This window comes from Calidris pugnax, unplaced genomic scaffold, assembly GCF_001431845.1.
Source record: "Calidris pugnax isolate Ruff unplaced genomic scaffold, ASM143184v1 scaffold19, whole genome shotgun sequence".
NCBI lineage: Eukaryota > Metazoa > Chordata > Aves > Charadriiformes > Scolopacidae > Calidris > Calidris pugnax.
In genome coordinates, this window is record NW_015090775.1 from 64285 (window position 1) to 76582 (window position 12298).

The window sequence follows — 12298 nt, forward strand, 5'->3', positions numbered from 1 at the left end:
AATGTTTCAAGAAATCACTACAGCTGACTTTTCATGCCTTAAGGATGATGGTCTTCAGCATCAAAGAGAGGAGAACAGGAAACAAATTAAAGATGTACATAAGCTAGGATGTAGCTAACAGCAAAGCACTTAATGTGCTGATTGAAAGTCACCTGCAAAATGGTTCAAATGTGTAAAGACAGTTTCTGTGTTACAGTCCCAAGTCATAGAATCACAGAATGGTTTGGGTTGGAAGGGACCTTAAAGATCATCTAGTTCCGACCCCCCTGCCCTGGGCAGGGACACCTCCCACCACACCAGGTTGCTCAAGTCAGAAAAAGAAACACATTCATTGAAGTATTAACTTCAACTAGAAACTATACCATGGTCTGAAATACACTAATAGAGAAATTCTAAGTACTAAACGGTGGGAGTATGGTGAAAACACTTCCCTTTTTTCACTTCTGTTTCTTTGCACAGTTGCTAGCTCACTTAACAATCAGGCTCCCTGTCACCCTTCTATTTCCTTCACTGGGTAACGGTGGAGACAAAAGAAAAACCTTGATTCATAAAGGTGGCCAAGGTGGTGAAAAACAAAACCATCTCCTGGTGGATACTAGCCCAATGTCACTGACTTCAAAATAAATATTGAAGTGTGAAACTGTCCTATTATGAAAGACATTACAAATTCCTACTCCACCTCCTTCTCATACTGTTTAGTACTCTTGCTTTTCAGAAGAAATAGTGTCAATTCAGTGTATGGGTTCTCTGTTGGAAAGTATAGCTCTTGCTTTTGTCTTACATATGAGGGAGCAGAAGCATAAAGTACTCACTGTACAGATTTTCATTAATTTTCATAAATGCTATCTGAAAATAATAAAAAACAAAACCAAAAAAGCCCCACATGCATGTGATGTCACCTGTACTGTTTGAATTCATCCCGTCTGCTTGTACCAGCAAAATAAAAACACAGGAAATCAAAACCCACGTAAGAAAAAAATATCAAATATAGTGTTCTAGGAGTGTGACCAGCACTTACAGTCAGGATTTTAGATTCAGCTACAAATAACACTGTTTAAATAAAGCAAAAGCATTTCCTACATTTTTCTTTTTTTTTAGAGTCTCTTTTAGCTGAGAATTATTTTTCAAGCTTCTTGAAAAGAGGTGCTGAGACCTGACAACCTTTCCTTTAAAGAGTCAAGCACCGTTATCACTCAACCACATGACAAAGCATCACCTTTCTTATAAAGGTTTTCTTTATTTGCACATGTACCAATATGTATTTTTGTTTCATTCTTTAGTCACAGGCTTGTGACGCTCCACCTCTGTAGCTGAGTCACTGATGCCATCCATGGAAAGGTCTTTTACTGTGAGCTCCCTGCAGGGTGAATTATATCACAGTGAGGAAAGAGCAAATGTGTGCCTGTCTTCATGAAGAGGGGAACACCTGAGGATTTTTCAGATTTTTTTTTCTAAAATGTACTCCAAATACTTTAAAAAGTTGTTTTCAGAAACACAGCCACAGAAAAACATTAGAGTACTGCATGACAAGAATGACAATCTTCAAAAAGAGCCACTGGCATTAGCACGTTGCTAGCACAGACATAGAGGATGAATCCTGCATTTCAAAACCTCAGTTCCTCCTTAGAAAATGAAACATGTTTAATTAATTGGTGTTTAATCTATACCAGGTATACAGCTAGTTCACAGAAAGAAGCAATGAATATTGGCATTGGTCACAGACCTTCTCCAGATGTTCATTTGTTTTAGCAATGCATCTGGACGTCTTTATAAGATTTTTAAAAGCATTTAATTGCATCAAACTGCTGTAATGAAAATTTTGTACCACTAATTTGTCTAAGAATAAATTGTAGGCACCTAGCCACCTTTGGAAGGTGCCTCTTTTTTTTCCAGAAGAATATCTGCAAGTTACAAAACTGGAAGATCTCCACAGACAACCTCTGACAGAATAAGCACTAAGACCAACAAGGAATCCAATTGCTGCTGCGTTCCCACCGCTGGCTGTGTCAAAAAGAGCATTTTGCAATTTCTGTACTCACAAAATGAGTTAGGAGGTGGCTGAATATACTGAGAACACAGTATCAGAGCACTGGATTTCAGTTTCCCATTGGTTACACCATCATTTCCGTAAGCAGTTAGTTAGGTAATCACACACCCGGCCCCCCAGCAGCACAGCATTTCTGCTTGGTTTACTTTTTCAGGGTCTCACTCCAGATCATGTCTTTTACCACGTCTCATTATCTACCGTGAGCTCTGTCTGTACATACTGATTATTTTCTGCCAAAAAGACAAACTGCCAATATGACTGTACTATTCTGTCTGCCTGTACTTATTAAGCCTGACAGATGGTTACAGTTTATTACTGGCAAAATATTTCAATAGTGTGATAGCCATAACTGATCCAGTTTCCTTAGGCTGCTCATTTCAGAGCTTATCACAGAGGGGCTGAAGGACTGCAGACAAGTCCAGATCAAGCTCAGCATGTCCTGAGATGGGAGGACACAGCTACACTCTTATTCTGGTTTTGGTTTAGGTCATGTTTATTTCTAAGGTTTATTGCCATCAAAATGCCCAGAATCTTCCTCAAAGATTTACATCTTGTGGATGGTTCACAGCCTTGCCCTAAGCCACTTGCCCAAATAACACTACTATTGTCTGAATCAAATGTACAATCAAACCTCTGCTGCTAGGTATGTTTATGTGTATTAGAAAGTATGACATCTTGGGCCATCACGTATGTTTTACTTCCAAACCTGGCTTTGCTGTTTCATGTTAAAAATTAGCATCAATCCATGTACACTGCAGGATAAGTTTTCTTTCCCTGACTGTGGATACTTCTTATGTCAATGAAGGAAACTTCCTCTCTGCAGGTTTTATTTGAAACGCTGGCTCATTCTAAAAAAAACACTTCCTAATGAGCAGCTTGGTGAGATTTGCTGCCAAATTATATATTTGGCTTATTTTTTTCGGCAATGCTGAATTGCTCATTTTCTTCTCGCTGCTCTTGGGAACAAACCAGATGCTCAGCGAGCTAACAGACCACTGACAAGGGGAAAAGATCTCATGCTCCGGAATCCATCACCTGTGCATGCTAGGGTGTTTGTAAATATGGCTTTGCCCACATATCACAAGAAATAAATCACTTGTGTATACACCTATCCTAAATAATTTGACACAATTCAGTATGCAGACCCTCTTTTTACAAAGTCAGTGTGCAGAAGTTAATGTTCCCCCAATTTTCTCCCTAGTCTTAATGCAATACAGATAAACTCTTTGTAGTACTCAGCATATATTCTTTACGAAGCTTCAGGTACAACTGGCAAAAACTGGACCTTCAAGGAAATGTTGATTTTCATCAGTAGAAACAGGCGAGAAACTGTAATAATGACAAAGGCCAGGTTTTCACAGGTGTGCCATCTCACCCCAGTTCTGAGAGCTGTGCCTAGGCAACAGCTGGTAGCAGTGGAGAACTACATGCTTCATTTTTTTACCACTGCAGATGGGACTTTAGAATAGTATCTGAAAAGAACAGAAAGCACTAATTTTCAAATCCTTGCATTCAACATTCTGGGTTTTTTGTTGAAAGTACAAGTTTTGCTTTCACAAATTCCAAACTGACAAGAGCTGAAACCAAATTACTGCAAGAGGCAGCATACAGACTAAATGACATAATTTTAGACTCTTATCCAAATACCATATTCGCTTACCTGGGGATTTTTAAATAAGGCATATTTTTCACTTTTTTCCAAAAACAGAATCTTATTCTCAGTGTCTCGAGTCCAGTATGATAACACTTCAACAACATTTTCATGGTCTTCAAAAAACCTTTCTGGAGAGACAGAAAAGGTAATGTCAGACACTCCAACATTCTCTCTCCCCTCTCCTGAGGCTGCAGAAATTCCTGGGTAAGAATGTAATTATTAGCTGATGTTCACTCAGAGCTGGACAGCCCAGCACTATTCTTCTACTGCACAGAAGGGAGCAAAACCACGTGAAAATTGTGTCATGTGGAATGGCAAATCAGCTACACAAGATACCTTCTGTAGCTCTCACATGCTCCTAGATTCCTCCTGCATCTCTGTGCTGTTGACTGAAGACTGAAAAGGATGGAAACAGTGACCCACTAGAAGTAGACAGATACACTCATGTCTCTCAATGGCTTTCTGCTTTTGTTTGCTTTTGATTTTTAAGGTTTGTGGTATGATTGGAGGGCTATATATTTGCTCCAGCTAATTAATTGGAAAAATAAAGAGTAAAACCTTATTCCCTTGTCTTTTTACTTATTAGAATAAATGAAAAATTGCTTTTTGTCAGCAGAAAGAATTCTGTACACTGGAAATAAAGTGTTTTGTTTCAAGCAACTATATTTAAAGACAGAAATAGCACAATAGAGGAAATAAGAAGACAGACTGAGAACTGATGTGAAGATAGATGTTTCACACAGCTTCTCTGCAGTTAAACACTTCACCAGAGATGTGGGAGACCCCATGTCAGCTTTCTCCCTTCCTGAGCTGATCTGAACCCAGATCCTCCACCCAGGAAAGCCATAGCGTATGCTGTGGTTTGGTAACTCTGATCTCTTCTTCTGCGGATTCACTTGTGTAAAGTAGCTGAACAGTCACATAAACCCCCCTTGGAAGGAAAAGGAATTGAGCTTAATTCGACAGGTAATTTTGGAAGGACCCAAACTGCATTTTTCTACAAAATCAGTATTGGGGCAGGGCTCAGTATATCCCATCAAAACTAAATTTTGTGAATTAATTAAATTCACAAAATGAGATTAGCTTCAGGGCCAGCTCCCATGTACACAGTAACTTTTAAAACACAAACAACATAACACATTTTGTTTAGCAACTGATATTTCTGCAATGCACTGAAAACATAAAGCACTATATAAACCCCAAGTAATGGCTTGAAGGGTAAACAGTATCTTATAGTCCAGGATAGCTGTAAAATAATTCTCAGGTTGCAACATTTGTTGTTTAACACTAATTTTTGCCACATATACTTTTGTTTATTCATTTTCAATACCAGGCTTTTCTTGTATAAAAGGTACGATCTTACTATCCTCAGGAGGGTCTTTTTTTTGTAATTATTATTACCAGAAAAAAAAGTCAAAACTGGATGTCTACTATAAGGGCAGGAGAAACATTATTAATTATATTTTCAAGATTACCAATAGCATAGGAGTTATTTATATTTTCAAGATTACCAATAGCATAGGATGCACTATATCTATTTGCTATATGCTCTGTCACTACGCCACTTACCAATTTGCAGCTCTGGGTACATTTCATACAGACACCAGTCAACGTTGCAGTCGCAATGGGTTTTCTCAAAGAGATTGTCTAAAACATCCCGCGTCACCTGACGCTCATCCACCATCAGTGACTTTGTGCTGTTATCGTACATGTGCACCTTGACAACAAGCTGAGCACAGAGTCACAGAAGAGTCAGTTAATTTCCAAAGCAAGTAAAAGGGTAGTCTAAATCTGCTAACACAGATAAGAAAGATTAAGGCTGAAGGTTATTACTGATCCAAAGGCACCCTGTCCCACAGTGAGCGGGAGTGAAACAGCTTGGAAGCTTTCACATTATATTACCAGCAAAATAAAGACATTTTCTCAAAAAAGGAAATTGAACCTTGTCCTGTGCATGACTTCAGGAAAGGTGAAATTGCTACGGTGAAAATGCAGAAGTTATTAATCTCTTCTCTAAATCTACCAGACGTGCAATTAAGGAAAATGCTAGATAAGGAAACCAAGTACAAAAGGACAGTGTGTCCCTTAATGCAAGCTAGAAATGCAGAAAGTTTAGTTTTAAATGAGAAAAGAATGGGAGAATCTTGCCATGTAAACAGACTAACCTGAAATCAGATTGTACTGAGATGGGCAGGAGTCCAACACCCACCAATAAACAAAGAGATGAGTTACTTATATTGACCAAATTCACCTAAGACACTCACTATTTCTTCATACTATTACTATGAAGTATTTATTAAAAAAGAAACAGTGTGCACTTTTCTTCAGAGAAGAACTAAGCAAGAAAACACTGAAGTGCATAAAACGTGATAAAGAACTGCAAACACATTATAAAGAAAGTACTTAAAATGCTCCATTAGATTGAAAACAGAGTAAAAATTGTCTACAGGATCTGTACATAGAAACTGGAACTAAACTGGTGAGTTGGGAGGACTTCTCCATATAGTCTTGTTTAAATAGCTCCTCATTTTAAAATGTGTGCATAAGAAGCTTTGGTACCATAGAGACAATCTCTGTTAAAGATAAGGTAGTAGCAGAGAGTGATGATCCTCAAGAGAGTATCTGCACTATTTCTGAAAAGTAACAGCAAATATAAGAAAAGCCATAAACTTGCTTTGATTCCAACCCTTGTAAGTATCTTCCTCTTTAAAATAATCAACTGAGCCACAGTGCAGATCATAGAGAAGTACATGCATAATCTACATGCTTGCGGAAAAAGGGTATTTTCATGTGGTCATAGTTGACTGCTTAAAAATAAGCGTGTTCTCTCTTCACAGAATCACAGAATGGTTGAGATTGGAATGCACCTCCAGAGGTCATCTGGTCCAATCCCCTGCTCAAGCAGAGCCCATTCTCCAGGACCCTGTCCAGACAGCTTTTGAGTATCTCCAAGGAGGAAAACTCCACAACCTCCCTGGGCAACCTGTGCCAGCGCTCAGCCACCCTCACAGTGAAAAAGCACTTCCTGATGCTCAGATTGAATCTCCTGTGTTTCAGTCTGTGCCTATTTTGCCTCTGGTTGTCACTGGACACCACTGAAAGGAGCCTGGCTGCACCTCCAGAGGTCATCTGGTCCAATCCCCTGCTCAAGCAGAGCCCATTCTCCAGGACCCTGTCCAGACAGCTTTTGAGTATCTCCAAGGAGGAAAACTCCACAACCTCCCTGGGCAACCTGTGCCAGCGCTCAGCCACCCTCACAGTGAAAAAGCGCTTCCTGATGCTCAGATTGAATCTCCTGTGTTTCAGTCTGTGCCTATTTTGCCTCTGGTTGTCACTGGACACCACTGAAAGGAGCCTGGCTCTGTCCTCTGCATCCTCCCTTCAGGTATTTCTATAGATTGACAAAGCCCATTCTCCAGGACCCTGTCCAGACAGCTTTTGAGTATCTCCAAGGAGGAAAACTCCACAACCTCCCTGGGCAACCTGTGCCAGCGCTCAGCCACCCTCACAGTGAAAAAGCACTTCCTGATGCTCAGATTGAATCTCCTGTGTTTCAGTCTGTGCCTATTTTGCCTCTGGTTGTCACTGGACACCACTGAAAGGAGCCTGGCTCTGTCCTCTGCATCCTCCCTTCAGGTATTTCTATAGATTGACAAGATACCCCCAGAGCCTTCTCTAGGCTACACAGCCTCAGCTGTCTCAGCCTCGTAAGAGAGATGCTCCAGTTTCATAATCATCTCTGTGGGTCTTGATTCGTTGGGATGGAACTCCCTTGACTTGGAGGAGATGATCCTTGAATATTAACCAACTTTCTTGGGCCTCTCTTTTCTCTAGAGCTTATCCCATGGGACTCTTTGAAGAAGCCAAAGTCTGCTCTCCTGAAACCCAGGGCTGTGAGCTTGCTTTTCACCATCCTCCCTGGCTTCTGCCTTCCACTTTCATAAAAGAGAGAAGACCAGTTTTCTTAACAATTTTTTAGTCAATTTACATTCATGAATGACATAGTAATTCATTATAGTGACACAGCCACGAGAAGATTAAGCTTCCTTCTACACTATGGTTCCAAATATTCAGGATGGAAAAAAAAATAAAAAGTGGGGAAAAAAAAAAAAGGTCTTCAAAATAAATGTTTCCTCCCAAAGGAGAATTGCTAACATTGCAAGGAAAAGGAGGTGACCAATGAGCAGTCAAAAGTTTATTTATAGAGCTTTCCAAAGACAACATTAGAGAAATCCTCCCAACACATTCTCTCAGAAGTAGAATTTGTACATGAACGTAAAGCGTTCTGTGGGAACCCTCTCAAGCCTGGACACCCTCAAATTTATTGGAAGCTTCAATTCTTCTGGGAAGCCCTATGGGCTCTGATCTCCAGCACTTCCCATCTCCTATTTGAGGAAGACTGAAAGGTCATGACTGTTTTTCTTCACATTCATTTCTCAGAGTTACTGAACATCTGCAGCTTCTGTTGAGTTCAGCTGGAACACTGGCTTAGGATGAGCGGGCATAATTGCATGACACTGCAGCACTGTGCAGACACGAGCTGGAAGCTTTCCAATTTGTTGGTCTAAAATAACTTCTATTATCCTTGTACATTGCTGCACTGCTGTCAAAAGATTTAGCAAGACGACCCTCATTAATTTAATTGGGATTAGCTAAATCCCCATCCACTGTAGAAGAAAAGTTTAATACTTTTGGAATCAGCACAGAATAAGTAAGCAACGTTTTTATGTATATTCCACTTTCTATAAAGCAACCTATCAGAACAGTGGGCTTTGACAAAGACAGCTCTACATAGTATCTTCAGATGCCTCAATTTGCAGATAAAATATGAAAGAGCCTAGCAATTTTAGTAAGAAGTTTGTTATTGAGAGGAATGATAATAGATACTTAGCTGGTAGCTCTTATGGTAGCATTTCACTATTTTAAGGCTCACCTTTTTAACTTTGGCTTCCTTCAGTTTCTCCAACGCAAGTTTAATCTTATCAGCTTTAGCCTGTGCCTCTCGTTCTTCCTGAAAAGACAAGATATTTGGTATATGTCTTGATAAATAAGGCCAGTAATTTATGTTTACTTGAAAAAAGTTGTTTCTTGTTATCTATATCCAGAACATAAGGCTTGTACCAGGAACTTCACAGTTACAGGGAATCACCAGCTTTCCTTGAGCTATTACCCTTGAGCCAAAGCTTTGATTTACAGGTCCAATGCTTCCTTCTGTTGCCCAGTCATACAGCTCTTACTTGATCCGTTCCTCAAATGCTACAGGAATGCCTGAAAACTGGACTATTCTGTTTCCATATGGGCTACAGTTGATACAAAAGAGAAGATGAAGGAAGATCTGCATGAAACAGCACTGGGGATGCAGCTGCTTCGAAGAAAACTTGCCTCTCAATAGGGTTAAAAGCACTAGTTTTTAGGATCTTACTGAAAACTTGGCTGGCAATTATACCACTTATAATTTTATATTTTCTGTTAAGTACATTCATTTACTTGAATTCTTTCCCTTGCCACAAATGAGCTTTTACTGCACGCACACGTACTGTGAGGAACACCTCCTTAAACTGAAGGGTATCATGGCTTTTATTCTAGTAATAGACCTATTCATATTAACAGACACAGTTAAATAGAGCACTCAAGTTCATTCCAGCTTTTGCTGAATGCCACAGTAAGATTCCTAAAAATCTTGGTACCACCTGGCCTTTGTTTTACAAAGCAGCTGTACCAATATCATGCCCCCTCTCTTAGTATCAGTGAGGTTTGTGATCCAAGAAGACTCTGGATCCCCAGCCACTGAGATTTTTAGGTATACGTCCCAGATGCCAATGCCAACTGTTGCCTCTTTGACTGGTCTATAGACTGTGACTGTTTCTTTTTGCCATCCATGTTCCCATAGTCTCCCAGTCACATAAAAAAAAATAGAAAAGAACACTTTGGACAGCAAATAACTGTGGTTACTGAGGCTACCTTGGACAGTTAGTACTACTGGAGGGTTTGGTTTCTTTCCAATTTCAAATCCCTGCTCCCCCTACTGAAGACTGTCTTGTCATTGCTTTCCTATCTTTGTTGATTTTTACTGTCCCTGCCACTCTCTTACTTCTGCAGTTTCCTTTGTTTTAAAGGGGTAGGATTTTGTGTTACGGTATTCACAGGCAAACCCAACTTCCAGTCACTGGCTTTGGGAGAAAGTTCCTGCCCTGCTTCAGACAAGATTTTTCTGTGTTACCTTCAGCCTCCATTTTCTACCTTAAAGTTGTAGTTTAGTGGTCTTTGGATGAAGAAAAACCGAGAATAGCTGTCACTCACAGGAGATGCACTTGCAAGAAACTAGGCCTAACTAAGCATTGCCACCACTACCTTCTTAGAGAGGTAACATAGGATCATAGCAAAAAATAGAGCTAAGAAGGTCATCTTACTCATCCCAAGCTTTGAGGCAGGTTCAACCATAACTAAAGTACTCCTGACAGACATCCCTCTCGCTGAACTAAACATCCTTTGTTTTATCACTGCTTCCCCCAGATATTAGCATCCTTTAGGATGTCAAAAATACAAGGTGAGGTGTGCAACCTAAAAGACATGGCTTCAAGCATGTTTGCTGATGCCAAATTCTCCACTATAAATACCAGACAATCAGTTATTTTCCACACAGGTATGGAAGTTAGCATTAGTACAGCTCAGAGATGCTGAACTTTGAGAATCCAAAAATAGCTTCTATAGTTGACCAGAAGCTGTTGGACAAAAGTTCCTTTCACAGTAAGGCTGACTGTCCTACAGAGGGAAGAGCACACAGTCACACTGTGGCCCTCCCATTACCATCTGAGAACTCCCCTCTGAAGGAAGTAGGAAAAAGCATCTTAACCAAAGCGGTTGAGTGTGGTGGGGGTAGGTTTTCTGCTGAAAGTTTTAGGAAGGTATAACTCGGGCTTCATCTGCATGTGACCTGTGTTGAACAGAGTTCACACATTGTACAAATCTGTGCAACAGAGCTCCCGCCTGAAAGCCTTCATGTTTTCATAACCTTTGTCTGTTTTAATGTAGAAAAAGGAAACGATGTAAAGCAAATAAGCTATCGGATGCAAAATTTTAGCACTGTTAAAGAAATGTTTTGACAGGCTAACAGATTTGTTTTTCCACTACAGTATCATCACTGCGTTTTCTGGATCTTCAAACAGAAGCACATAAAAGTCATCCAGATAATGTCACAGAAAACGTAGAAGCCTTATTTAGCTTAAGGACAGTTTTAAAAAGAAACGTCAGAGTTGATGGAAACTTCTGAGACAGCTCTATGCTTCCCTGAAAGAAAGGCTGTACTTCTTAATTTTGGCACACTTAAAGGTTAGAGAATAGAGTCTTGATATCAGAGGTGCACTGAGAATAATTAACACTATGCTTATTTGACTACAGACAACCAGAAGTGTTAAGCAAAACATTGGTCTTCATTGGCTCAAGAATCACTTACCAAGAATCCTGGCTAACAGGAACATGGATTTTGATGAAACAAAATACATTCCATTGACAGCTGCATTTCATTCTACTGAGAGACATGTCACGTCAAAGGAAAAACTAACTAAAATGGTGAATGCTAATTTAAAATCAGTTCTTTCCATATTAATTTTAAATGCTTATTACCTCCATCATTCATACTGCAACTTGTGTAATAGCCCTACAGGCAATTCTGTGGAGAGTAAGCCACACGATGGGTATGCCATCAGCATCTGAATACAACCCGTATCAAAAAATGAGGCAAGGGCTGTGGGAACAAACAGAACCAGTGCCTTAATGAGGAAATCAACTACTGCAGACAGATTCCCTCAAAATCTCTCTACCTCCTGTTCCCACCCTTCTCTGCCCTCTCCCTGTATCTGGAAAGAGACCAGAAACCACTGCTAGAGATTTAACTCAGCACACAGTCTCAGAGGAACACTTTTAATTGAGGGAGACAGAAGTGACTTCCAGCTACGTTTTTGCATATAGAATTCCAGTTGTGTTTAGCAAGTATATCATCTTTTCAGCCTGATATCTGTTTGGCTCTCAGGTAATGCAGGATGCCAGCTAACAGAGAATTAGCTCAGTCCAAGACTGAAGGGGAAGAACTGTGCAGCACTGTTGATTTCAGTGAGCTTTAGATCACAGCATCATAAAAGCTCTGGTTGGAAGGGAGGCCTGGCTCCCTGCCCAAAGCAGGACTGTCACCAACACTAGATCAGGTCAGCCATGATTTTGCCTGGCAAAGTTTGGAAAATCTCCGAAGAGAAACTGTGATCCCTCTAGGTTACCTGTTCCAGTGCTAAACCACTGCCTGAAAAGGTTTTTTCCTAATGTCCTGTCCAAAACCACACAGCTACAACATGTAGCTGTTGCCCCTTGTTATATGACTTAACACTACCATGAAAGAATTTGGCTCCACCAGCTTTGCAGCTACCCTTCAGGTATTTTTAGGCTGTCATTAGATTACTCCTCTGTCAGGCTAAACAAGCCTAGATCCCTCAGCCTGTCCTCATTGCCCCTGGCCATTTGAGTAGCTCTCTTCTGGACACTCTCCAATATCTCCACATCCAGAACGGGGTGCAATATTCCAGGTGTGGCCTTACTAGAAAGGAATA

At 40.3% G+C, this 12298-nt stretch overlaps 1 protein-coding gene across 5 annotated transcripts in view; it reads right to left on the minus strand.

Moving 5' to 3' along the window:
* The window catches only part of APBB1IP (amyloid beta (A4) precursor protein-binding, family B, member 1 interacting protein), a 77120-nt gene that overhangs the window by 32474 nt on the left and 32348 nt on the right, over positions 1-12298 (minus strand). For all 5 annotated transcript variants that reach the window (XM_014946288.1, XM_014946295.1, XM_014946313.1 and 2 more), the window contains 3 exons: positions 8635-8712; positions 5271-5430; positions 3708-3829 (listed from right to left, as the gene is read on the minus strand). In XM_014946288.1, coding sequence (XP_014801774.1) covers positions 3708-3829; positions 5271-5430; positions 8635-8712 — 360 coding nt within the window. The remainder of the gene's footprint in view (positions 1-3707; positions 3830-5270; positions 5431-8634; positions 8713-12298) is intronic.